Here is a 22,495-nt window from a genome sequence, read left to right on the forward strand (position 1 = left end):
AGTTTATTTGATCACGTGGCCCATTGATCTTAATTTTAAATTACCATTTCCTGGATCTTTGAGCCAGTCTCTTGCCAAGTATGATTATAATATGCTCATAGTCCAAATCTCAGGTCTGATTCTTTCCAGTATCTATCATTTTCAGTAACTTATAGATGTACCACTGTCATCACTAAAGATCTGCTTTTCTAACTTTTATGTGTGTGAGTCTGTATGTGTGAGTGTGCGTGTATGTGTGAGTGTGTGTGTGTGTTAGTGTGTGTGAGCGTGTTGTGAGTGTGAGCGTGTGTGTTGTGTGTTAGTATGTGTGTGAGTGTGAGTGTTGTGTAAGAGTGTGTGAGTGCGTGTGTGTGAGTGAAGAGGGAGGTGGGAGGAAGCAGGAGGCAGAGAGAGGTGATGAAGACAGAAACACAGTGGGAGGCAGTGAGCTAAGAGACGAAAAAGAAAAAAAGAAAACTTTTACATGTATATCTGATTTTACTTCGAGTGAAATTTTTTTTTTTTTGCGGTACACGGGTCTCTCACTGTTGTGGCCTCTCCCGTTGTGGCTGTGCTCTGGATGCGCAGGCTCAGCGGCCATGGCTCACGGGCTCAGCCGCTCCGCGGCATGTGGGATCTTCCCGGACCGGGGCACGAACCCGTGTCCCCTGCATCGGCAGGCGGACTCTCAACCACTGCGCCACCAGGGAAGCCCAGAGTGAATTTTATATTGTGTTACATCTCTTATAGAATCATCTTGATTTTTTAACCACTTGTATATAGGCTAGCTTTTAATGTATTTCTGTTTTCTTTCCCCAGGGACACTATATGAGTATGTATCATGTGCATATTTATCTTTACATCTCTTGAAACTTTTTAGTTGTTACTTTAAAAGGGAATGTATATATGAATGGTTTATCAGCCTAAAACAGTTTCACTGTCCGATATAGAAACCACTAGTGACATGGGGCTAAGTTTAGGTTTAAATTCATTAAAATAAGACAATAAACAACTGTCGTTCAGTTGTACTAGCCATATTTCACCTGTTTAGTAGGCACATGTGAGTAGTGATTACCATATTGGATGGTCAGATAGAGGACATTTCTGTCATCTTAGGAAGTTCTATTGTATAGTGCTGGTCATCAAATGAATGATGGATTCAGTTAAAATATAATCCACTTAAATCTTTTTAAGAGAAAGTATTTACTTCAAAAGTACATGTATTTCTATATGTGTTATTCCCTACAAGTCAACCCAGTCTTGGAAAACATGGTTTAAGAAACAGGATTGAGTTTTAATTAGGACATCAGATTTTGGGAAATAAATGCTTTCTTCTAAATGACTAGAAAATAATTTGTTTTCAATTCTGTATTTCCATTGCAGTATTGTTTACATCATAGACTGTGTGGTAAATTCTTTATCATATAGAAAATAAGATATGAAGTCCATGCTGGTTATCACCAATAGCAAGGAAAACGAGGGCGGGACAGGGGGGCCAAGAAGGTAGAGGTCTGCACCGAGGTGTCTTGAAGAAAGGGATTTCCCCTACTTGTTAATTACATAAGAAACATCAGTAAACCATGGAATAGAAAGCATTCATTTCAGACAACTTCGTAGCGATTGTCTGTAACGCCTTTTCTCACCTCATTTCTATATGTTTGATCCTTTGATTAGTAATATGACCTTTATTATGTGCTTAATTTTTTATAAGCTCGTGACACGGCTTTTCTTATTTCTTTTCTAAAAGTACATTTGTTGAGTACTTTTAATATGATCCTGAATTTAGAAGCTCTTAAACACTATTATTTGAAGAAAATAATACATTAAAAAAAAAAAAAGATGATTATATCTGACAGTCCAAAACTGTTGCTAACTCAGTTGTTATCCACCTTGTGAATATTGACGTGGAAGCTCAAGATTTCTCAATTCACAGTTAAATCCAAACCCGACTCAAAACATCATTGTAAATTAATTTTAACACACCACCACACGCTGAACTATCAGTTGCCTTTGTTTCAATGATGCCTCATCACATGAGAACATTTTTCACCTAGAAATATGAAGAAATCCATTTTAGGCTTGTGAGTAATTGTGAGTTGTTTTTGTTTTTATATGTATAAGTAATATGCCCTGATGTTTCATTATGGAGGGAAAAAAAGAAAGCTTTAAATAAAAGTTTTTAAAAATTCCTGATATAGGAAGCAAAAAAGCCAGTATAGTTTCTAATTGCCTTTTAGAGTCTCTGAGTTCCCTCATTACCTGTGATTTAAGCTAAAAATGAGGTAATTATAGATAACATCAGTGTTTATCTGGATGATCTTGGCACCTGCAGTCCTAATGTTGTAGCTTACCCAGATCTGGTGCCACACTTTATAGTCTGATGCTGACATACCTAATTTACACTTCTCCTATTTCCTTTGATTTTTAAGTTAGACGTTCCTTGTTCTATTTCGATAGTATTTTAAAAGCCACCCCTTTAAAATGGTGTAAAGGCACATACTTTTCTATGTGGAATATTGGAATCATGGTACAGCCCTTTCATTAAGAGAAATCTTTCCCTGATATATTTCTATACAGATTTAAAAATTTACTGTGTCCTTTCTCCCTTTGCATTTGATAAAGCAAATATGATCGTAATTAATATGGCAATCTCCTCACATATTGGCATGCACTTTAGGATTATAAAATTGTATAAACCATTGTGCATCAGATGCAGTTTTCTCACCTGTGGTTCCTCACCTTCAAGTATACTACCCATCTTGTCTGCCTTAAAGACCACCTTCCTTTGACCTGGCCTTTAGTTCTACTGTTCTACTAGTCTACTGTTCCTCTACTGTTCTACTGTTCCTTTAGTCACATCTCAAGGACGAGATGACGATGGTTGACTGGTGACCTTGTAAACCACAGGGCCATCTCTGAGAGCTCCTGCTCCACCCCGCCGCCCCCAGCTCGTCTGTGACTTCTTGACCTTCCCTGTGGTGACGAGCCCTCCTCTGCTCCACTCAGCAACTTTATTATCAGTCAAAGCCAACGTAGCTCCTCTTGACCAAGTATTGGAGATACTCAGTACTAGACTGTAGTAGTATGTAGTGTGTAGTCTGTGAAGTCTTCTCAGTTATTGTAACTGTCTGGATTTCTTACGTTAGCTCCACAGAGACATTGTTCCTTGTCTAAATAAAGCCAGGAAATCGGGTAAAACCATCATATAAAGTATATCTAGTGTATCCTCATTTGGGACAACAATTCAGAAATTTTTTATTCCAGAATTGCCTCGTCATTTTTGCATTCTTTAGGTTATGAAAGTATTTAAACAATTAAATTGAGAAGCCGCTAACCAGTTTCATACTAATTTTATGTGCGTATCTTGGGAAAATACATTAAAATATATCATTAGAAATAGTTATCTCCTTATGATCATCAGCTGTATTTCTTCACTGCAAATTCTAGTTGATTTCCATGTCAAAAAAGAAAAAATTGCAAGAGCCTTAACTACCTAAATAGTTCTTCTTAAATGAAAGGCATCCATTGCTGCTGCAAAAATTAATTTCACTTATTTAGAAATTATTGTAGTGTTCATGGCCAATGAATGTTCTTCCCTGAGGAACACAGAGGTGTTCTCAGAATCCTGAACACAGTGCTTCCAGGGCAGCCAGTACTAATCTGCTAACATTGGCAGGGGAAATGAAACAGCCCATTCCTGCCTCTTCTTGCTTAGGTGCTGGTTACGGTTTCAGGGACCCAGTGCCTGCAATGCAGAGTCTTTGCCACTAGATGGCACTAGTGCGTTAGCCAGAGAGTTTTTAAGGCCCAGGTTCCATTTGAGGCGATTATGCACCTAAATGTCCCATGTGTTCTTAAACCACTCACAGTATCTGTTGACTTACCTTCTCAGTCCAACTGGTGAAAACTTCTCTCTATACTTTTGGATTTGATGTTCAAACTCTAAAAATGTAAGAAAGAAAATATAAGGTCGCATTCCTATCTTGCCTTGTTGCCAGGGGCCGTTTATGTCTTTTGGTGTGTGCAGTATTATGCTTCCCTTTAGTGTTTTCAGCCATGTTATTCTGGAAGGTGCTTTCCCTAATTCTCATTCCATTTCTCTCTTGACAACTTATTTAATTTTTCTGGGCCTCCGTTTTGTCATTCATGGAGGGGGGAGGGGTTAAAATTATTCACCCCAGGAGGGTTGTTGTAGAGGTTAAAAGTGATTTACCCAAAATATTATATATTTTGAACGGACTTTTTTTAAGCGTTTTTGAATGGTTTTTTTTTTTAGCATTTTGAGAACATCGCTGCTAGATTTTTGCTGTGATAGACTATATGTTTTCCTATGTAAGACAAAGTTTAGCAACTACCTTTTCTTTATTTTTGTTAATTAAACTGCAGAATTCCACCACTGACTCCTCAGTACATACTATTGTTTTCCCAGGTCTTCACCTGAGTTCAGGAGTGTTGTCCACCATTTGTATTTGTGATTGGAAAAAACTTTTTTATTTTTTTCCAGCTCCCTTCAAAGGGCTCAACTTTCCAACGTTTTGTCCTCTATAGACTGTTTAACCTCTGACAGCCCAGTTTTTAGGGTGGCATTTCAGTGCCTACAGGGATACTATTTATCATTTTTTACACCGAGTTTTAATTTTTAGATATAAGATTATTTCACCCTCCTCTGCACTGCCAGAGTGCTTTGCCTTAATCATATGATTATTGGTTTACACATCCGTCTACTCACTTTAACTTTTTAAAATTGCTTTTTCAAATATCTCTGAGTGCTAAGCACACAGTAGGCACTAAATAGATGTTTATTATGTTTACTCTGTATCACAGTTTATTAATGAAACACCATTCCGTAGAAGAGAAAGACAATTAATACGTTTTCTTGTGGGCTTTATACAGTATCTCTGTTGTTAGAGCTCTCCATCAGTTTGAGATTTGTGCCTTAATTGGAACTATGAGTACCTATGAATAAAGTTAAATGATTGTGAATTTCAGAGAGAATGTTTCCATTTCACATGCCTCAGTCTCCTTTATTCTTTACCAACACAGTAATCAAGGCACAGGGTCTTATTTGAGCTAACAAATAATTATCCTTCATGACGGAAGTGGTGTGTAACTTGACCTTGAAAGGCTCCTGACCTTGACAAGATGGCAATGAATCTAGCCACCAGCTGTGTCTACTTTCACAATGTCTTGGTACTTGTGAATAGGAGCTGATTTTGGAAGAGGCTGGAGGAGTCATTGCCTCACACTTTACCTCTGATCGGGAAGGTATTGGCGTTTTCAGGCCACGGAACTGCATGGTCTCGGACAAATTATTCCATTTGAAATCTGTGCTTTCTGTTCATAGACCACAAGCTATTTAAACATAGGCACGTTTTCGGAGATGTACTCCTGTAACGCTCTTTGGACTCGTTTTTTATCTCATCTTTGAGTATTACTACAAACTGTATAAAAACAAAACTTGAAATGTGAGATGTGGGTAATATATGTGAAACTGTTGGGAAATGGATAATGTATTTAAAATATGATAGATAATACAAATGGACTAAAGTGATGTTCCAAAAACTCAAGAATTTAGTGAACATCTCTTTGAACTTGGAGTGGCTAAGAATTACTTAAGCCTGAAGACAATGGAAAGAGCATCAAGAGGAAATAAATGTTAGGTTTAAATTATACACAAAAAGCTTCAGTGTGTTGAAAATCAAAATAATTGTGTTAAAAATACATATATATGGGGGCTTCCCTGGTGGCGCAGTGGTTGAGAGTCCGCCTGCCGATGCAGGGGTCACGGGTTCGTGCCCCGGTCCGGGAAGATCCCACGTGCTGCGGAGCGGCTGGGCCCGTGAGCCATGGCCACTGAGCCTGCATGTCCGGAGCCTGTGCTTCGCAACGGGAGAGGCCACAACAGTGAGAGACCCGCATACCGCAAAAAACAAACAAACAAACAAACAAACATATATATGGCGGACAAAGGTGTGATATCTTTAAGGTATGAAAAACTTCTCTCAGAACAATAAGCCCAAGGCACCAAGATAAAAGCTGTGTTATTATTAATAATGATATTAATTTTCTAAAATGTTATGATATGCCAGTCCCCTTCTAAAGATTGTTCATATATTTTAATTCTTATGATAATTATTTGAGGTAGATGCTATTATTATTATTCCATTTTACAGAAAGGAAGTTTTAAAAAAGAAGAAATAAAATGGCCCAAAAGCATGAAAAATTTTCGGTTTTACTAATGATACAAAAGCAAGCGAAATCAAAATGAAATATTATTTTCTTTCATGAATAGCGTGATGGAAATAAGACATTTTCATGGAGTAGTGGTAGGAATTTGTTTCTTTCCAGCATAGTGTTGGCCTGTGTGTCGCATTTGTCACGCTTAGCCACAAGCCCCTTCTGGCAGAAGCTTGGCGCGGCTGGAGATCAGCGCTGCGGGGCTGAGGCTGGAAGTTCTCCTGCTCGTGGCATTAGGGAACGTGCCATTGCCCCGGCCACTCTTCTGGAAAGCTCTGTGGGGAAGATGCAGCTTGCTCTGCAGTCAGGGTTTTGCACGTTAGGTGTGCAGTTGGTTATGATACCGGCTCTAAGATTGCCTTGCGTGTGGCTGTCCTTTCTGAACACGAGTGGGGTCTGGCCGGCGACAACTGCGCATTACAGAGAAGGGTGATTGAGGGCTTTAGAGGCATTCTCTCGCGAGTTGGTCCCTGAAGAGATTGCCAGGCTTGCAGCTTTGATAATAAATTTTACATTATAAGTTTATTGTGGCATTATGGAATCTGAGAGAAATTTCATAAAGCTGCACTCAGTAGCCTCAACTGTTGACAAATGATTCTTGATGTTTAGTTTGGTACCAGACGCAGGGAATATAGGTCTGCTTCCTTTATTCAAACTCAGTAAATGGTTTGGGACAATTAATTTCCAATTGTTTCCCAGTAGGGCAGATTTACTTGTATATTAATGAGGCACAGGTGTTGGGCCCCTGGTGTCTGCATGCCTGGGAGGCATATTTCAGTTGTTTATCTCCTCAGCCATAGGTGCAGGCGGCAGGGTACTCAAGCTTGCCTTTCACAGTTTTTACAGTGAGGCTTTTTAATTTTTTTGATGTTTTTTTCACATTTGCCTGCACCTGTTAAAATTTTAAAACTGATCGTGTGGAAAGAAGTTGCAGAGATTTCAATAGTAAATAGTACTAAAAACTAAAGAAAGTAGTCTTCTATATAATTGCCTAGCTTGACATGAAAGAAAAATGAGTTGATTTAATGAGATATTTCAGGTGAGAAGCCAATACGATCCATGGCCCACTTTTTGGTTGTGTATTTTTGGAGCAAGTATATCTTTGTCAATGGCTAAAGTAGTCATATACTTATATTAATATTCATTTTTTTCTTGTTGATTCACTGAACTGCAGTACCATCATTTTAGAGGCAGTGGAATAGCCTCCATAGACATTATGAATTTCAGTAGCTGGCATAATTATAGCGATCTACATATTCATTAAATCTACTAAAGAACTCTGTCCAAAAAGACAGCCATGCGTTCAGAAACAGTACACAAATAAATATATACGTTTTAAAAGTTGCATTTCTGAGACTTATTTAAAATTAAATTCCTGTAGCAGTCCTCTCCAAGCAGAGAATTTTAACAAAAGGATCCCCATGCTTTGGTTTCTTGCATCTAGGAAAGAATGGGAAGAACTATTTGTAAACAACAATTACTTGGCAACAGTAAGGCAGAAGGGGATTAATGGGCAGCTGAGAAGCAGCAGGTTCCGCAGCATTTGCTGGAAGGTAAGAAGAAAATATTTATTTACAGTTTGTAGTTGCAGTATATCAACACTTTACCTGATGCCCCGGAAGATCACCCATGCGGGGGATCACTGAATTTTCCAAGAGACTTCACTCTCGAGGTTTGGGCTATCCAGGTTTATCTTTCATAGGACATTTGCTAATAAGGTTGAACCACCTTAGTCCTGGATAACCGGCGATGGTGAAGGAGTCATTTGAAATAACGGTCTTTTCATCCCATGTGATGGTGTGGAACTCAAGCAACGCCTTCCGGGTCCCCAGAGGCGTTTGCAGAAATCCTTGCTGCTGGAAGGGGGTGTGCGTGCGTGTGAATGTTTTCAGGCTCCTATTATATCAAGTGCCGTCATGTAGTCACTCTCCCTTTTTTCTTCACAAATAACAGATGGAAAAGATTTTCCATATTTTTTGTACTAGAAACACCGAGAGAAGGGCAGCAAGAAGGAGAAGTGGAGGGAGATTCGGTCAGTCTCCTTTCAGAGAAAGCCCATCAGTCACCACATGAGTGATGATGAGCCACAGTATCTCTTTCATCGCTCGGAAATCTGTCCCTTTTTGTTCTCTCAAAGTGAATCAGTTTAGATTGAGACTCACTTTTAAAATGACTTCTCTTGAAAGTTGTTTAGGATTCATCTGCACAAGTTCGGCATACGGAGCCTGCAGGTGAAGACAGTAAGGGACACGTAATGTAGTAGACAGTTTGAAATTTAATTATTGAGATTTAATAGTCGAAGTGCATTTTCCTTGCATTTGGTGCAGGCAGTGGAGGCAGGGGTTGTGCTGCTCGGCTGTTTGTACACAGGAGGTTTGGGCCCACCCCCAACTCCTTGTTGTTGAACTTTTTCATGTCTCCTTCATTGGCTAAAAATAAACTCAAACCCAGATTTTTTTTTTAATGTTGTATTAAGCTAAATTAAATCAAATTTGTCTGTTTAAGAATGCTTGTTATTTTCATAAGCTGACTGCTAGTTGTAAATTACGTTTTCTGCTGTAGAAGGAACGGCTTCAGTGCTCAGGCTGTGTCCTCAGATTGTTCCTCTCTGTCCTTTACCTGCTTGTTTGAAGACAGATCTGAAACCTTGAAACTAACAAATTGGATCTTGCGCCTGTTAATACACCCCAGCAGCCCCCCCTTAATATAAGAATGTAAAATAGAATTGTACTTGAACCTCAGTGAATTTTTCTTGTTCACTTTTATTATAAATTTGGAGGGGAGGTTGATTCCACCTTGTGATGTAGCTTTTGGGATCTTGTTCTTTGGCCTTTGTTCACTTTTGGAATTGTCCAAATTTATATATTTCTTAAATACCCCCAAATATAATTGACTGAGGATTGGAATGGTAACATGAATATGAATATCTTCTTCAGTTTTCAGGGGGTGCCATTTGCCATAGTTTGACGTTTTACTTCTTAGGATTTTTATGAAAGTTTCCTTTTTTTTTTTTTTGACAGCTCTTTCTTTGTGTTCTTCCTCAAGATAAAAGTCAGTGGATAAATAGAATTAAAGAATTAAGAGCATGGTATAGCAACATTAAAGAAATAGTAAGTTGTACTTTAATTAATGGAATTGTTTTCTTAAGTATGCTTTGGAGTCCAGTAGCCTCTGATCTTTGCATTTGTGTTTTCTCTCTTTCTTTCCCAGCACATCACAAACCCGAGGAAGGTTGTTGGCCAGCAAGACTTGATGATCAATAATCCCCTTTCCCAGGATGAAGGGGTAAAGTTTGTCTTTATTCATATCTCAACCGCTTTTACCCATAAGAGTATGCTTATGTCTTGTTATCCATCACCACGAAAGCAGTGTTATACCATACCAATTATTATTATTTTTTTACCCCACGTGTTATACCACCTAAAACCAGATGGGCTTTATTCCATGCTGTGTATGGACAGTGTTGTAGGAAGCCAGTGGTCTATTACTGGGGAAGGGCACTGCCAAGAAGAGGCCCCAGGGGTCTGTAAGAGCCGAAGGTCAGAGAGAAGAGCAGGAAGCTGAGGGTTGAACTGTCCTCCCAGGGTCGCAGGGGGGGAGCGGAAGGCTGCGGAGAGCCTCCCTTCCTGACAAAGGTAGAGAAGGCTTCACCTGGAAGGACCAGGTCACACGAAGGAAAGCAACTGTTTGTAGTGAATCTGTGAACAAGTTTTTAAAGATCACGAAAAAGATCAGGCCCACGAGGAGTAATTACTACCTCAGAGGTATTGATTATGTAACTTCTTCAGTTGCTGCTCTAATTCCTATTTCCGTGTTAATGGACTGTTTTTTTTTCTCTGTCTTCTACATAACATTAACATTTCTTTTTCCTGATACATGTAATTATTATAATATAGTCTATGTTATAGCAGCATGAAATATTAAGCAATTTTTAAAACTTTAAGTTCACATTTTAAAAAGTACATAAAAATCTATTTCATTTAAAAACCTAATAGAGCGTAATAGAAAACGTTACATATCTTTCTTAGTGCGTTGGCAGTTCAGGTCAGGTTCAAGTGTGACCACTTGGCCAATGGGCCTCCTCTAATCCAGGCGGACCTTTTTGTCATTGTACGGGTAGCAGCAGATGTATAGCAGTAAAAGTATCATTCACTTTAAACAGATAGTAGAAAATTTTAAATGTACACAATAATATCACTGGAAAAGTTGATGTTAGAATAAGGATGTGTTTCTGAGATTAAAGTAGATTTTAATAAAAATTTTTCCAGGTTCAGGTTTCCTATCTGCCATGTAAAATCGTAACTCAGAGAGGGATAAATTTAATCATTTAATTATTAAATTGAGATCATAAAAGTCAAGCATAGTTGGGGTATTATTTTAAATAGGTTGCTTTCCTTATTTCAGAGTCTATGGAATAAATTCTTCCAGGATAAAGAACTTCGGTCAATGATTGAACAAGATGTCAAAAGAACGTATGTAAAACTACCTACAGGTTACTTTCAATAATTCAAACTGGCGTTACCTCTTTGCAATTTTAGCAAAATATACAATCTTAATTGAATGCAGTATTCTACTTGTGTTAACAGTTATTTTGGCCGAAGTTTGATAATAATAATTACTTTCTATTCTTAAAGTATAGATTTTTGTGTTCCCTTTGTCAAAGTAAATTACATTTATAATATTAAAATAATATGTAAATACATAACTATTTAAATCAGTTTTTCAGTTCCCAATGATTATTTGAAGTCATGTGCTCTGATTAAGGTTATATTTTATAGTCTTAATACTGGTTTTGCTAAAAAAAATTATGTTTTGCTTTACACCTTTGAATCTCTTTCTAATCAAATTACTTTTTAAAGGACAACTATTATTTTTACCCCCCCCCCTTATTTCTCGTCTTCTTCACACCATTCAAGTTTGCAAACAACTCAGTCTACTCAATATTTACTATATGAAGATTGGTTCTTTATTTAGCATGTAGTTAATGTCTATAACTTTTATATATTGGACCTCATCTTTTTGGGTCATGTAGTGAGAATTACATGGAATTTGTGTAGGAAAAGCCCAGGGTAAGTTCTAGCAATGTATGCTATAATCTTGGACAAGTTAATTTCAACAAACATCTTTCCCCCTTAGGTGTCCGTTTCCATAAAACAAGGATAAGAGTAACCACCTCAAGGGATTGTTATAGATTAACATGTTGATAATGGTAGTAAATTTGATGTATTTATACTTTAAACTGCAAACTAGATAAAGGTTAGTAAATTTGAGTTCATCATTGGGATCTGGGATGAGCCAGGTATGTGCAGAGTCCTGAATCCACTGCTTCCTTCCAGGTCCTCCTATGGCTCTGCTTGTCTGCCCCACTCCCTAGTCCTTCTCCCCTAGTGCAATGTCAGGGCCACTGGCTCTTGACATTCATCTCTTTCCAGGTCCCAAACAGAATAATCAGATGACACGGCCTTTTATAAGGTTATGCTACATATTTAACAAATGAGATTTCCTATTTTAAAATGGAAATAATTCAGAGGAGTCATGGGTTCAGAGAACAGCAAAACCGTAGCTAACTGGCCGTGATGGTGGGTTGGAGGTGTGAGGGAGGGATCATTTTGATGAGCTTGCTTAGGACTGGGGACTAAGCAGTGATATGGAAGCTACCCTCCAGTGTCAGGTGGTGGTGCTGGATGCTGCTGTATTGGTTCCCGGGAGGCACTCAGTAAATATTTTTTGGGTAAAACAAAGGGATGAATTTCCTCACCAATCATTTAGGGAACTAGCTGGGTAATCAGTGGCAATAAAACAGACCTCATAAAAACAAAAGGCACGGTGTATCTTGCTAACCAAGCAGTCAAGGTATCTGTTTTGGAAGATGCTGGGCAGTTATCTTAGAAAACTTGACAGCTTCTGTTTAAGAAGAGTTTTAGTGAGTGTCCTCTACTGTTTCCGAATGGAAATGGACATGTCATGGCACTGGGGCAGAGTCACACACTAGCAGCCACATGAGCCAGATTGGCCAAAAGAAATAGGAAAAAAAGAGAACGGCAAAGAAAAAAAGTTGGATGGCCAAACCAAACAAGACGTGGCGTTGGGAGCCTCTTCATCATTTTGGTTCCTTAGCTCAAACGTTTCTGCTTTGCTGTGTGAGAAAATGTTATTTCTCAAAAGCTGTATTCTCGTAACTATTTGGTTTTATATTTTTTATGTATTTTTCTTACAAATACGTATGTGGGTATGCGTGTAACATACATACATGGCTATTTTTTTCCCCCTTATGATTTGTCTTCACTGGTGCATTTTAGTTAAGTTGACAAACCCAAGATGCAGGGAAGGCTGCTAGGAGGCCTGTAGTTCATAGCCTGGGAGGGGGAGGTTGCAGACCTGCTTCCCCAGAAGGCTCTCCCAATGGCTCTCCCCTACATTTAGAGGAAGTCTCTCCTTGCCATCTGTATATAAATTTGGGGGCAAGTAACTTAGCTTGTAGGGTAAGGGTGTCCGTCTTATTTTAAAGCCACCAAATTGCCTAATCATAAAAGCTGAATAGCTTAAATAATTTTTACTGCTTTAGGCAATACACCCTCTTTATTTATTTATTTTTAACAAATTTCATTTATTTATATTTTGGACACGTGGCACATGGGATCCTAGTTCCCTGACCAGGGATCAAATCCATGCCCCTGCATTGAAAGCACGGAGTCTTAACCACTGGACCGCCAGGGAGGTCCCGATACACCCTCTTTAGAAGGGACTGTGTTATCTCCAATGCATGGTTTTCAGTCCAGTCAGTACAGCAGCTCATAAAGCAACAGGAGAAGAAAGGGAGACGCACAGCTCAGTGAATGTTACACGGTGTTACACATTCACTAGCATTTGTGAGAGAATTTGGTGTTCTTTGAGTTTATATTTTACTGAATGTCTACTCTGTTTCAGGCCTGGGGGAACAGGGTGGTGAGGGAACAGGTGGTGAGTAAGACAGACAAGGTCCTGCCATCACAGGAGGTACATTTCAGTGTGGGTTGCTGGGGAGTGAGACAATGTGCCCGTCTAGATAAAGAGGGTAATGGTAGAGGGTGGTGATTGCTGTGAAGAAATCAAGCAGGATAATAGGACAGCTAGACGGGTGGCTGCTTGAAGAACAGTCATCGGCAACGGCAGCTCTGAGAAGACGACATTTGAGCTGAGAAGTGACACATTTTAAATTTTTTAATTTATTTTATTTTTGGCTGTGTTGGGTCTTCGTTTCTGTGTGAGGGCTTTCTCTAGTTGTGGCGAGTGGGGGACACTCTTCATCGTGGTGCGCGGGCCTCTCACTGTCGTGGCCTCTCTTGTTGCGGAGCACAGGCTCCAGACGCGCAGGCTCAGTCGTTGTGGTTCACGGGCCCAGTTGCTCCGCGGCACGTGGGATCCTCCCAGGCCAGGGCTCGAACCCCTGTCCCCTGCATCGGCAGGCAGATTCTCAACCACTGCGCCACCAGGGAAGCCCCATAAGTAACACATTTTAAAAAGCCAGCCATGTGAAGATGTAGGGGAAGCCCATTCCAGGCAGGGGGGACAGCTGGTGCAGAGTCCTCAGTGAAAGTGGGCTGAGGGTTCAGAGGAACTGAAGGGAGGCCGCGGTGGCTGCAGGCGGGTGATCACAGTAGGGCGGCCTGAGAGGTGGTCCTGCCGACCACAGTGAGGGGTTTGGGTTTGGTCCCACTTGGAGGGTACTGAGCAGGGGAATGAGGTCTGAGAAGAGAATTCTGGCTGCCGCGCAGTGGGGTGAAGCACGGAAGCTGGGAGGGCCGCCAGGAGTTGCTTGCTGTGTCCCAAGTTCAGTGGTGTCGGTGACATAGACTGAAGATGAAGATGGGAATAGATGAGGTGAGGACATACATTTTATATTTTAAAATACAAATTAGGTGTCATTATTTGTAGCTTTCTCACATTCTGTGGTTCTATTCCATTGTTACTAGTCTGTTTTGGGCCCTTTTTACGTCTTACCTGGAGTTTCTTACTTGTTTAACTGTTTTCCTTGGATCTATTAACTTTCTCTTCCAGTCCAACCCACGTGTTATAGCCTTGTTTTCCCGAAGCACATTTCTAGTCATGCTCCTACTTGCCTAATCTAAGACCTTCTGCGACTCTCTGTGGTTTGCAGAAGATGTACTCAACCCAGACTCCCGAACACACACACAGTTCCCTTTTAGGGCTTTCCAGTTACCTTTCTGTTATTGATTTCTCGTTTGATTTCATTGTGGTCTGAGGGCAGACACTGTATGATGTCTCTTCTGTCAAATTTGTTAAAGTGTGTTTTATGGTTCAGAATGGGATCTATCTTTGTCAGCATTCCATGTGAACTGGAGGAGAACGTGTACCCTGCTGTTGTTGGATAAAGTGGTCTGTAGATGTCAGTTAGATCCAGTTGATTGATGACATTGCTGAGTTCAACTTGGTCCTTACTGGTTTTCTGCCTGCCAGGCCTGTCCATTTCTGATAGAGGGGTGTTGAAGTTGCCAACCGTGATAGTGGATTCTTTTATTTCTCTTTCCAGTTTCATCGGGTTTTGCGTTGCATAGTGTGATGCTCTGTTACTAGGTGCATACCTGTTAAGGGTTGTATGCCTTCTTGGAGAATTGATCCCTTTATCATTATGCAGTGTCCTTTCTTATCTTTTACCTAGTGTTAGCATGGTACGTTGTTCTCCAGCTATTTACTTTTAATCTACATATGTTGTTCTATTTAAAGTGGTTTCTTAAAGGCAACGTATAGTTGGGTCTTGTTTTTTTGATCCACTCTGACAATGTCTGTCTTTTAATTGGTGCATTTAGGTGGTCTACATTGATGTTCAAAGTGATTACTGATATAGTTGGATTATTATCTGTCATATTTGTTACTGTTTTCTATTCATTACCTTGTTCTTTATTCCTACTTTTGTCTTCTACTCTTTTCCTACCTTTCATAGTTTTAATTGAGCATCTTAGATTATTCCATTTTCTCTCCTTTCTCAGCATGTTGGTTATACTTCTTTTACTTTTTTTCTTAGTAGTTACCTGGGACTTTGCAATATACATTTCAGCAAACCCACTTTCAAATTACACTCTACCACTTCAAAGATAGTGTCAGTGCCTTATAATAGCAAAATAATTCTGATTCCTCCGTGCGTGTCCCTTGTATGATTTCTGTCATTCATTTCACTTATACGTAAGCATATGTAAGCATATGTATCCATATGTATACATACACACAGGCATGCATAATTGAATGTATTGTTGGTATTATTATTTTAAACAAATTGTTATGTTATATCAGTTAAGAGCAAGAAAAAAGAAAGTTTTTATTTTACCTTTATTCCTTCTTACACTTTTCCTTTATGTGGATCAGAGTCAGAAATTATTTTCCTTTTTCCTAAAGAACTTTTAAAATAATTTCTTGTAAGGCAAGTCTACTGACAGATTCTCACAATTTTTGCTTATCTGAGAAAGTTTTTTTTCTCCTTCACTTTTGAAGGGTAATTTTGTGGGATACAGAATTCCAGGTTGGTAGGTTTCTTCCCTTTCAACACTTTAAATATTTCAGTTCATGCTCTTCTGTCTTGCATGGTTTCTGAGGAGAAGTTGGATGTAGTTCCTTATTCCTATATAGAAAAGATGTCCCCCCCCACCCCCTTTGAGGACTTTATCTTTGATTTTCAGCAGTTTGCAAATGGTATACCTAGGTGTCATTCTTTTGGCGTTTATATTCCTTGGTAGTCTCTGAGCTTCCTGGTTCTGTGGTTTGGTAGCTGACATTAATTTGGGGAATTTCTCAGTTATTATTTCAAATATTTCTCCTGTTCCTTTTTCTCTCTCTTCTCCTTCTGATATTTCCATGATGTGTATGTTACACCTTTTATGGTTGTCCCACAGTCTTTGGATGTTCTGTTCTATTTTTTTGTCTTTGTTCTCTTTGCTTTTCAGTTGTTGAGGATTCTATTGAGATATCCTCTGGTGCAGATTCTTTTCTCAGCTGTGTCCGGCCTACTAAGGAGCCCATTAAAGGCGTTCTTCATTTCTCTTACAGTGTTTTTGTATGTCTAGAATTTCTTTTTGGTTCTTTCTTAGGATTTCCATCTTTGGCTTACATTGCCTGTCTGTTCTTGCATGCTATCTACTTGATCCACTAGAGCCCTGAGCATGTTAATCATACTTGTTTTAAATTCCTGATTCCCTAATTCCAACATCCCTGCTTTCTTTGGTTCTGATATTTGCTCTGTCTCTTCGAATTGTTTGTTTGTTTTTTGCTTTTTGGTGTGCCTTGTGAAGTTTGTTGTTGTTTTATGATAGCCAGACATTTGTACTGGCTGAAGGAACTGCTGTAAATAGGTCGTTAGTAATGTGGTGATAAGGTGAGGGGAGAGGGGAAGTGTTCTTTAGACTTACCACCAGTCTTTTAGGGATGTGCCTCTGGACTGTGCCCTTCACAAGTGTTTCTCAGGTTTCCCTACCCACTTAGATGGGACAGGATGGCAGAGGGCGTTGGAGTTGGGTATTTGCCTTTCCCCAGGTCAGTTAGGGTCTGATGGTATCCCAGCAGGTTAGCCTCTGGTTAACTAGTTTTCTTTGCAGGCAGGCCTTGTTAAGAAGAGCAGAGTGCTCTATTCAGATTGCCCCCTTTACCCCTTCACCTGTCGGAAGCTGAGGGGATTTTCCTCTGATACTTACTGTGGGAACCTGGTCGAGCTCCTGGAAGTAGATCTCACAATATTGTGTGGGCCTCCCTGTGATGGGGTTTTCCTGGAGTTTTTGAACTCTCAGAGCTGTCCAGTGAGCTTCTAGCAATCTGTCAATTACAGTTCAGGTTTTCCTTCCCCAGCACTGGTTCCTGCCAGGGGTTTTGCTTGTGAGTCTTTGTTCTGCTAAGTGTGGCTCCCTGTATTTGTGTGTCTGTCTCTCCAATTTTGGGGACAGCGGTTTGCCCTGTGTCCTCGCCTCTCTTAGGAATCCAAGAAGAGCTGTTGGTTTTTCAGTCTGCTCGGCTTTTTACTTGTTGTTAGGATAGAGTAGTGATGTCCAAGCTACTTATATGAAGAACCAGAAACCTGACGTCCCTCCAGAATTCCCTTTTAGACCAGTGCTCTGGCATTGTTTCCTGCACAGGTTTTTGCTTTCCATTTGCATTCTTCAGCTGCTCCTCTGCTGGAATTACACTTCCCCCTACTGCTCCCTGTTGGAGTCCTGACAGCTCATCCTTCAAGGCCTGAGTTCATCACCACCCTGTTCATGACGCATGTTCCAGTCTTTACAATTGGAAATCATTCGTGCCGATTCTGTGTTCCAGTGGAATTTTCTTAATAACTCTGTGATAATATTACTTAAGTTTATTTCATCTTATATTTATTTAGACCTGCCAGTGTGTTCAATCTGCCAATGTATTCGATACATTTATATTAATCTCCTTGGCACTGCAGATGCCAAGACAAATATGGCATGGGCCCTTAAGAAGCTCAAAGTCTAATAGAGAAAGCAGACCTAAAAAAAGTTACAGTGCAAAATAGCAATACTATGATGGAAAGAGTATGCACAGGAGCTCTGGTATCAGCCCAGGTCTCATCTTTCAGACCTGATGGTAACCCCTGGAGGGCATGGACCAAATCTTACTTCTGTCACACTGTGCAGAATCAGGGTTATGCTTATTAATAAATGCTCTTTGATGGTGAATCTTATCACTGATGATCGGTATTGTTCAATTTTAGTAATAACAGTCTCTAACATTTTCACTCTTCAGAAACATGAACACACTTTAAAAAAATACTATTGTCAGCCTTCTAGTCTGAGTTTAAACAAGATAATTTCGTCTCGTGAGCTGTGTTCTTGCCATCATTATTGAATGTATTTGATCTGAATATGTCACTGTATTAAATATAATCTCCTCTTTCAACTAATTTTAATATTCTTTTCTTCTACTAACTTTTTTTTGCCTCAAAGCGTTTTGTATTCATTTCAATTAATTGTTCCTTACCTCAACCCAATGAGGTTGTTACTGTTCTCATTTTTATTACTGAATGAAAAAAAAAACAGCTGAAAATCAAAAGGTAAATCAAGTAGCTTCCAATTTACAGCATTCGAATTCAGAACTTGAATCGTCCATTCTGAACCAATTTTGCCATGCTTCAAAGGCTGTAACATTAAATGAAATTCAGTATTATTTAAAATGATGGGAAATATTGAGTTCAGAATAAAAGATCATTTCCATATTAGATACCAAAGAAGTCTGTTATTTGGTCTATCAAGGTCTATTCTAAAAGTATATTTATAGCGTCTACAACATCATTTGCAAAGTAACATATTTATAAGCTATTGCCAAACATATTTATAAGCTATGGCCCGGCTTTTCTTCAAATGCGTTCTCCCTCTCTCCTGAATTAAATGATTAAAATTCTTTAACTTACTTTTATTATTGTAATGGTACCTATGTTTAACAGTCGATCTCACTGCCTGTCAGGTTTCCTGGTCGTTGTCTTCAGTTTCTGGTCTTTCATGTTTTTGGTTATCGTAGGGTCCTTAGGGTTGGCAGTTCAGGCAGCTCACTCATAGTTCATTCCGCTCTGTCCCACTTGAATCTCCATGACATGGTTAAATCTTTAATGATCCAGCTTTCTCATTTGATGCTCCCTTTCATTTATAGTTCCCGTATGGGCCAAGCTGTAGACGTAATCTATTTCAGCAAACTTTCTTTCCTCAAATTTTTTTTTATCTTGTCATTTGATATTTTGTGGATTCATTAATAATTGATAAAATGTTCTCTTTAAAACCACAGATGTAAAAATTCCGAATGTAGAGCATTTTTCCACGCCTTTTTTTTTCTGTTATAAAAAAAGAAGGACCCAAGATGGCAGAGTAGAAGGATGTGCGCTCACTCTCTCGCGCGAGAACCCCAGAATCACAACTAGCTGCTGGACAGTCATCGACAGGAAGACACTGGAACTCACCAAAAAAGATACCCCACATCAAAAGGCAAAGGAGAAGCCACAATGAGACGAAAGGAAGGGCGCAATCACAGCAAAATCAAATCCCATAACTGCTGGGTGGGCGACTCACAAACTGGAGAACTCTTATACCACAGAAGTCCACCCACTGGAGTGAAGGTTCTGAGCCCTATGTCATGCTTCCCAACCTGAGGGTCCGGCAATGGGAGGAGGAATTCCTAGAGAATCAGACTTTGAAGGCTAGCGGGATTTGATTGCAGAACTTCGACAGGACTGGGGGAAACAGAGACTCCACTCTTGAAGGGCACACACAAAGTAGTGTGTGCATCGGGACCCAGGGGAAAGAGCGGTGACCCCAGGGGAGACTGAACCAGACCTACCTGATAGTGTTGGAGGGTCTCCTGCAGAGGCGGGGGGTGGCTGTTGGTCACCGTGGGGACAAGGACACTGGCAGCAGAAGTTCTGGGAAGTACTCCTTGGCATGAGCCCTCCCAGAGTCTGTCATTAGCCCCACCAAAGAGCCCAGGTAGGCTCCAGTGTTGGGTTGCCTCAGGCCAAACAACCAACAGGGAGGGAACCCAGCCCCACCCATCAGCAGACAAGCGGATTAAAGTACTACTGAGCTCTGCCCACCAGAGCAACAGCCAGCTCTACCCACCACCAGTCCCTTGCATCAGGAAACTTGCACAAGCCTCTTAGATAGCCTCATCCACCAGAGGGCAGACAGCAGAAGCAAGAAGAACTATAATCCTGGAGCCTTTGGAACAAAAACCACATTCACAGAAAGATAGACAAGATAAAAAGGCAGAGGGCTATGTACCAGATGAAGGAACAAGATGAAACCCCAGGAAAACAACTAAATGAAGTGGAGATAGGCAACCTTCCATAAAAAGAATTCAGAATAATGATAGTGAAGATGAACCAGGACCTTGGAAAAAGAAAGGAGGCAAAGATCGAGAACGAAAACTACACTAGAAGGAATCAATAGCAGAATAACTGAGGCAGAAGAACGGATAAGTGACCTGGAAGACAGAATGGTGGAATTCACTGCTGAGGAACAGAATAAAGAAAAAAGAGTGAAAATAAATGAAGACAGCCTAAGAGACCTCTGGGACAACATTAAACGCAACAACATTCGCCTTATAGGGGTCCCAGAAGGAGAAGAGAGACAGAAAGGACCTGAGAAAATATTTGAACAGATTATAGTCGAAAACTTCCCTAACATGGGAAAGGAAATAGCCACCCAAGTCCAGGAAGTGCAGTGAGTCCCATACAGGATAAACCCAAGGACAAACACGCAGAGACACATAGTAATCAAACTGGCAAAAATTAAAGACAAAGAAAAATTATTGAAAGCAGCAAGGGAAAAACGACAAATAACATAGAAGGGAACTCCCGTAAGGTTAACAGCTGATTTCTCAGCAGAAACTCTACAGGCCAGAAGGGAGCGACATGATATACTTAAAGTGATGAAAGGGAAGAACCTACAACTGAGATTACTCTACCCTGCAAGGATCTTATTCAGATTCGATGGAGAAATCAAAAGCTTTACAGACAAGCAAAAGCTGAGAGAATTCAGCACCACCAAACCAGCTCTACAGCAAATGCTAAAGGAACTTCTCTAAGTGGGAAACACAAGAGAAGAAAAGGACCTACAAAAACAAACCTAGAACAATTAAGAAATTGGTCATAGGAACATACGTATCCATAATTACCTTAAACCTGAATTTAAGGACGTTTAACCAACCAAAAGACACAGGCTTGCTGAATGGATACAAAAAAAGATATATATGCTGTCTACAAGAGACCCACTTCAGACCTAGGGACACATACAGACTGAAAGTGAGGGGATGGAAAAAGATATTCTATGCAAATGGAAACCAAAAGAAAGCTGGAGTAGCAATACTCATATCAGATAAAATAGACTTTAAAGTAAAGAATGTTACAAGAGACAAGGAAGGACACTACATAACGATCAAGGGATCAATCCAAGAAGAAGATATAACAGTTATAAATATATATGCACCGAACAAAGGAGCACCTCAATACATAAAGCAACTGCTAACAGCTATGAAAGAGGAAATCGACAGTAACACAGTAATAGTGGGGAACTTTAACACCTCACTTACACCAGTGGACAGATCATCCAAAATGAAAATAAATAAGGAAACAGAAGCTATAAATGACACAGTAGACCAGATAGATTTAATTGATATTTATAGGACATTCCATCCAAAAACAGCAGATTACACTTTCCTCTCAAGCGCACATGGAACGTTCTCCAGGATAGATCACATCTTGGGTCACAAATCAAGCCTCAGTAAATTTAAGAAAATTGAAATCATATCAAGCATCTTTTCTGACCACAATGCTCTGAGATTAGAAATGAATTATGGGGAAAAATACATAAAAACCGCAAACACATGGAGGCTAAAAAATACGTTACTGAATAACCAAGAGATCACTGAAGAAATCAAAGAGGAAATCAAAAAATACCTAGAGACAAATGACAATGAAAACACAATGATCCAAAGCCTATGGGATGCAGCAAAAGCAGTTCTAAGAAGGAAGTTTATAGCTATACGAGCCTACCTCAAGATACAAGAAAAATCTCAAATAAATAATCTAACCTTATACCTAAAGGAACTAGAGAAAGAAGAACAAACAAAACCCAAAGTTAGCAGAAGGAAAGAAATCATAAAGATCAGAGCAGAAATAAATGAAATAGAAACAAAGAAAACGATAGCAAAGATCAATAAAACTAAGAGCTGGTTCTTTGAGAAGATAAACAAAATTGATAAACCATTAGCTAGACTCATCAAGAAAAAGAGGGAGAGGACTCAAATCAATATAATTAGAAATGAAAAAGGAGAAGTTACAGCAGACGCCGCAGAAATCCAAAGCATCCTAAGAGACTACTACAAGCAACTCTATGCCAGTAAAATGGACAACCTGGAAGAAATGGACAAATTATGAGAAAAGCGCAACCTTCCAAGATGGAACCAGGAAGAAATAGAAAATATAAACAGACCAATCACAAGTAGTGAAGTTGAAACTGTGATTAAAAATCTTCCAACAAAAGTCCAGGACCAGATGTCTTCACAGGTGAATTCTATCAAACATTTAGAGAAGAGCTAGCACCCATCCTTCTCAAACTCTTCCAAAAAATTACAGAGGAAGGAACACTCCCAAACTCATTCTGTGAGGCCACCATCACCCTGATACCAAAACCAGACAAAGATACTACAAAAAAAGAAAATTACAGACCAATATCACTGATGAATATAGATGCAAAATTCCTCAACAAAATACTAGCACACAGAATCCAACAACACA

General features: G+C 39.6%; 1 protein-coding gene across 6 annotated transcripts in view; it reads left to right on the plus strand.

Annotated features, from left to right (window-relative positions):
* TBC1D5 (TBC1 domain family member 5) overlaps positions 1 to 22,495 on the plus strand; it is a 540,677-nt gene that overhangs the window by 283,368 nt on the left and 234,814 nt on the right. For 5 of the 6 annotated variants that reach the window (XM_027086554.1, XM_027086556.1, XM_027086553.1 and 2 more), the window contains 4 exons: positions 7,661 to 7,769; positions 9,237 to 9,326; positions 9,427 to 9,501; positions 10,621 to 10,688. In XM_027086554.1, the coding sequence (XP_026942355.1) occupies positions 7,661 to 7,769; positions 9,237 to 9,326; positions 9,427 to 9,501; positions 10,621 to 10,688 (342 nt within the window). The remainder of the gene's footprint in view (positions 1 to 7,660; positions 7,770 to 9,236; positions 9,327 to 9,426; positions 9,502 to 10,620; positions 10,689 to 22,495) is intronic. The other variant, XM_027086555.1, reaches the window with a different exon arrangement.

Source organism: Aethalodelphis obliquidens, unplaced genomic scaffold (assembly GCF_003676395.1).
Source record: "Aethalodelphis obliquidens isolate GAN/ISIS:26980383/991018 unplaced genomic scaffold, ASM367639v1 scaffold56, whole genome shotgun sequence".
NCBI classification, from domain to species: domain Eukaryota; kingdom Metazoa; phylum Chordata; class Mammalia; order Artiodactyla; family Delphinidae; genus Aethalodelphis; species Aethalodelphis obliquidens.